At 40.8% G+C, this 6000-nt stretch overlaps 1 protein-coding gene across 1 annotated transcript; it reads left to right on the top strand.

Moving 5' to 3' along the window:
• The first annotated feature begins 1661 nt into the window (after positions 1 to 1661).
• On the top strand, positions 1662 to 3634 carry LOC101838871 (ORM1-like protein 1). The gene has a single exon (XM_040741976.1). The coding sequence runs from the start codon at positions 1836 to 1838 to the stop codon at positions 2289 to 2291; it is 456 nt and encodes a 151-aa protein (XP_040597910.1). The 5' UTR covers positions 1662 to 1835; the 3' UTR covers positions 2292 to 3634.
• The last annotated feature ends 2366 nt before the right edge of the window (positions 3635 to 6000 follow it).

Consider the following 6000-nt stretch of genomic DNA (forward strand, 5'->3'; position numbering starts at 1 on the left):
GAGTTTTGGATCTATACTGCTTTATAATCATCTGTTTTAGTTTGGATATAAAGTGCCTCTCTAAAAGGTTCATAAGTTAAAATCTTGACCTCCTGTGTAATGTTCAGATGTTGAGAAATGGTTGGATTGTGGTGTCTGGGTAGAAGTCCTGACCTAATCAACATATTAATACCTAGATGGACTCACAATTTGAGGGTTTTTTGTTGTTGTTGTTTTGTTTGGAGGTGGTCTTCTCTGGAAGAATTAGGTCATTTGAGGTATGGTCTGGAAGTGTTTGTCTTGCTTGTAGTCTCTTTTTACTCTCTTGGTCTCTCTTTGTGATTCCTGGCCACTATAGGGTAAATCACTCTTTTCTTGCATATTTTCATGTTATAAAGTTCTACTGTGGCCCAAGAACAACAAAGCCAAGTGACAGAGAGCTGAAACCATTGAAGTCATAAACCAAAATAAATCTTCCATCTTTAAGTTGCTTTCTTAGGTGTTTTGTCACACTGATAAAAAGACAAAACTTGTAACATCCCGTATGGCCTTGATATGTAGAAACTGCTGTGAGTTTTACTCTTAGTGACAAGTGGTAAGTACTCAGGAAACAGTACCTGTTATCATTATTCCCTTAGAAGTGGAATGTAAGGGTTTGTGGCATCCTTCCAGAAAGTCAGAAAGTAGATAATACTCTTTCAGAAATACTTTTATGAGTCTGAGTAGTTTGTGAGTCCGTTTGGCATATGCACTTCTTGGATATCTTTCAACACTACCCCAAAACTAACTTCTTGGGTGAATGCTTGGCCTAAGGAGCCATCGTTTTCCTGTGTGACCTGATATGCGTCTCTGGTTTGTACAATTTTTCACAAGTTTCCTGCAGTATCTCCAGGTCAAATGAAAATAAACGTGCACTATTTGAGAACGCAAGAGCAAAACTAATTTGACTCTTAGAGATCGTCAAGTCCAAGTGTCTTATGTCAATAATAAGGCAGTTGGCTTGAGGACCAGATCCAAATTCTGTACCTGTCACTCTGCCTATCACTGCAGCCATTATGGGTCACAGCATCTTGTGAGGCTTGCAACCCTCTGTTTCCTCTTCACTCATGGCTCCTCCCATTGTGGCTTCCTTTCATGACCCGGGCACAGTGCAGTCCGTTCACAGGGCCTTCAAGGCGTGTTCTCCTCACTCAACCACCAGTTCAGACACTTCATCTACCACAGGGCGGTCAGAGAGAACCTCCACACAGGGATCCTTTGCTCTTCCCATACCTACCACCCGCCTGAGCTGAAGGGAGAGGGTTTCCACTCATGATGCTGTAAGGCACGTGCTCCACTGACTATAGTCACCCCACTCCAAGTGAAGCAGCCGCCGAATGTGTGTAAGTCCTTAGTCCTTCTTCATATGTTTGTATTTCTCATGTAAAATGTTGCACTTTTGTCTTCTGGCTTAGATCTCCTCAATTGATGTCCTTAATCCTTTTAGCATGGTTTAAAAATAGTTATTTTAAGTATGTGGGCATTTTGCCTGCATATATGCCTATGTGTCACATATGTGCCTGGTGCCTGTGGAGGCCAGAAGACACCACTGGATCCCCTGGATCTAGAGTTAAAGACTGTTGTTGTCTACCATATGGGTGCTGGGACTCAAACTTAGGTCCTCTGGAAGAGCAACCAAAGTTCTTCACTGGTGAGTCATTTCTCTAACCTCTCAACGTGACTTATTTTTTTATAAAACATGAGAATTGTAAATATGGCTACTTCCCTCCCTCCTCACCCACTTGCAACTTTAAGAACCCTGTCGGTCGCCGGGCTGGTCCTACGACGTGCGGGCCTCCGGGAGCGGGCGAGCAAACATGAATGTTGGAGTTGCCCACAGTGAGGTCAACCCCAATACTCATGTAATGAACAGCCGTGGGATGTGGCTGGCATACGCTTTGGGAGCCGGCTTGCTTCATATTGTATTACTCAGCATCCCCTTCTTCAGTGCTCCTGTTGCATGGACCTTAATGAACATAATACATAATCTGGGGATGTGTGTGTTTTTGCATGCAGTGAAAGGAACACCTTTTGAAACTCCTGATCAGAGTGGAACAAGGCTCCTAACCCACCGGGAACAACTCGACTATGGAGTACAGTTTACATCTTCTCAGAAGTTTTTCACAATTTCTCCAATAATTCTATACTTTCTGGCAAGTTTCTATGCGAAGTATGATCCAACTCACTTCATCTTAAACACAACTTTTCTCCTGAGTATACTTATTCCCAAAATGCCACAGCATGTTCGGATTTTTGGAATTAATAAGTATTGAAATGTTTCTGCAACTGAACAAAACTCTTAGAGCTACTACATTTCCAGTAGCGACAGAGTAGTGAGTGAACTGCACTGCTTCAGTGATAGTGTGAAATAAGAGGTATTTACATTGGAGGGCCACATACTGGTCCTTAATAGGCTTGAAGTGCAGAACTCTACTAAGGGATGCCTCTGGCTGTGTGCTTGGTATGTTTCTGAGAGAGGCTCTACAGGCAGGCTGGGCAGGCCCAGCTTAGAAGTTATGGCAGTACAAACGAGGGTACAGTAACTAAATCCAAGGAAATGAGGGATTTGCAAGAAACTAGGACCAGCTTATAGTGAATGGGCATTATGCTAGGGAAGGAAAACTTCAATCATTCATTCATAGTCAGTTTAAACAGACTTCTATAAAGCAGAATCATCTTTATACAAGTTTTTATTACTGTACACATTCCACTTTATATGACATACGCCCTCTTATTTTATACAAGTCCCTTCAACCTTATATGTGTACTTTCTTGTTTTTCTGGCTAAGTATTGTGGGTTGATAAATGAGGTCATGTTTGCTTTTATTACATTACAGAGTTTGTGAAGGTTATCTTCATGGTTCACTCTGAGAGAAGACAGGCAGGTAGGTATCTTACAGTCAAGGCTCTCAGTCAGCATTCTCATATTGGAACAAAGTGGGTTTTACTCCTTTTCCAGAAGCAAAGCTGCTAAACCAGTTAAGAGAATAACTTATTTCAAGTAGTTTAGGTCTGGGGTAGCTTAAAGTAACCGTTTATTTGGTCGTGCAAGTTAGTTAAAGTCTGTCATTCTTTAGAAAAGGAAATGCAGAATGGAGCCAGCTGCTTTGAGCAGAACTGAACTGTTTCTCCAACAGTGGACCTGAAGCAATGGTGTCTCTGTTGGCCACCACTGAAGGAAAAGATAGCATTGTCTGCTCTTAGCTTCCTGCTCTTGATCCCCACAGTTTGCCTATTAATGTGTCCTTTAAATGTGTGAGTCTTAGTGTAGACAACCTCAAATGGTACCTATACCCACAGCAACAGCTATATTGAATTCTTGTGACATTGGGAAGCTTCCTTGCTAGTGTTAATTGTATGAAATTACTACTGTGAGAAACATATTTCTAAAATGTTATAAGATAAAGCTGAAAAACTCAGTATTGTAAGATTGAAAACAGCTGTAGACCAACTTATAAATCAATTTGTAGCAATAAACAGACTTAGGGGTAGTGATTATTGTTTCATATTTCAAAAGTACTGTGTTTAAAAATCAGTTGTATGATGCTGCCTTTGTATGTTTGTCTTCTCTTGTGTCTTTTTAAATAACTGGTAATTGACGCTTTAATAAAAAGTTTTTCTTGGTGTAAAAAAAAATCCTGTCACCATTTGTTAACGTGGAGCCCCTGTGAGCTGACCTCCGCTAGCATTTCCTTCTGCAGATCTCGTCGCTCTTGTATTGTCTCCCTTTCTCTCTTTGCAGAGAGCTCATTGGCGTCTCACGCTTGTCCAGACTTCACGCTCCTCCCGTGGCTGCAGCTCCTTGACTTGCCTTGTTGCCTTGATGAACTCAAAAGCCGAGTCTTGTCCTGGGGAAGGATTCATTTTCTTTCTGCTCCCATGAGTTCTGAATTGCTTATTTAACAAATATTTATTTTTAAGATATGAAATACAAGAGAAATGATGCATTAACAGTTAAACAGTAAACTCTTTTGGTTTCAGCATATGAATACATTCATTTTGAGTAAACATTCAACCTGTATGCTTAGAGTGAGGTAAATTACTAAGTTTTAGTCAAAGAACAGCTTGATTCAACTACTTTTGCATTTCTCCACCTCAGATAATACACAGTGTGCATATTCGTGTGATTAAAGAGTGACTCTGTCCCATATTAAGGGAAGTTAGTCAGCCTTGTTCCATTTCCAGCACCCACATGGCAGCTCAAAAACACATGTAGTTCCATCTCCAGGGGATCCAATGTCCTCTTCTGACCTCCACAGTTACCTGTTGTCATGTGTGCATGCAGGTGCAAGCACTCTCTCTCTCTCTTTCTCACACACACACACACACACACACTCACACACACATTCACATACTACACACACATTCACATACCACACACACACACACACACACACACACACACAGTCTCTCTCACACACACAGGGTTAAAATTATAAAAAGCAAACATTTTTTAAAAACCCAGTGAATAATATCAGTGACCAACAGAATGGAAAAATAAAAAGTCTGGCCTCATCTGATACTGGACAGGATGGGAAGCAGTTAGAATACTTATTGATGATTGGTGGGTGTCTAAAATGGCTTAACCCCTTTGGAAAGCAGTCAGAAAAATTACTTACTGGTGAAATACAGAACTGAAATTTATCGTCCAACAATGCCACTGAATTTCATTTTTGTGTGTTTCCAAGAGAAATGAAGTACAGTCCACAAAACACTTGCACGAGGGTGTTCATTACAGCTTAACTCGTAATAAATAAAGGCAGGAAGCAGCCTAGCTGTCCATCTACAAAAGAACAGTCAAGGAAATGGTGATAAATATGATGTATTTACATGGCGAAAGCCACTCAGCAATAAAGATACCAAATTACTCATGTATGCAGGCGCATGCAAAAAAAAAAAACCTCAAACACAAGATATATACCCAGTGGACAAAAAGTAGACAAAGTTAGTATTTTATAGCTCCATTTTTATGAAGTTCCCAGAGCAAGAAAATGTAGTCTGTGATGACAAAATTTTAAAGTGAGTGACTATCTTTGGGGGAGTATGGGCTGAGAGATGCTGGAAAGGAACATAAGGGAACTTTCTTAAAGTATAGGAATACTGCATAACTCGATAAAGATTTGGTTAAGCAAGCATGTGTCTGTCAGGCTTTTCAGGTATTGCACTGGAGAGTCTGTAGTTCACTAAACAGGAATTTCCGTCTCAAACAGGCATTTCCGTTTCAAAGACGAGCTGCAGATAAGAGCGAGACTCGAGTTAACGGTGTGCGTGGCAGAATACGTGAGGGGGGGGGCTCTGATACTGCAGGTTATTTTATAATGCATTGAAATGGGATGGGCAGATGAGAGAAGAGACTGTGTACAGACAATTAGATACAAGAAGGTAAATAAAGGACATGTTGGGTATTGGGTTCAGCTGACAGGTGTCTGGATGCCCACTGCAAAGTTCCTTCAACTTTTTAATATCTTTGAGATTTTATACAATAAAATATTGGAAAATAAGCAGCCAATAAAAAGATATCCAATAAATTCATTAAATTGAATGAATATCTTACCGAATGTGTTTCATGAAACGACCAACTCATAATAAATGACAAATAGTATATTGTCCTCAGAGTTCTGATTTCAAATAGTGATATCTCAGAAATACTTTACATTAAAATGTGCATATGTGGATAGTCATGATATCACTAAAAAGGAGGGCAATACGGTCTATTCTCATGGTTTGTCAGTGACGGCAGCACATTGAGGCCCACCAGCAGCTCACAGTCAACCAGAAACTTGTTTGGTCCCCAAGGGATGATGATAAAGTCCAGCACACGGGAGTGCAGAAAGAGCCATAGATGGATCAGCGTGGATGCAGAAGAGGCTAATTTTCCGCAGTGGGTATCTGGTCAAGGAAGTGAGTGACCGTTCGCAGCCATTCGCCAGGACTTGCTGGAAACTCTTCAGATGGAAAGCTGCAGAGATGGCCCAAGTCGGC

This window comes from Mesocricetus auratus, unplaced genomic scaffold, assembly GCF_017639785.1.
Source record: "Mesocricetus auratus isolate SY011 unplaced genomic scaffold, BCM_Maur_2.0 Super-Scaffold_6730, whole genome shotgun sequence".
NCBI classification, from domain to species: Eukaryota; Metazoa; Chordata; class Mammalia; order Rodentia; family Cricetidae; genus Mesocricetus; species Mesocricetus auratus.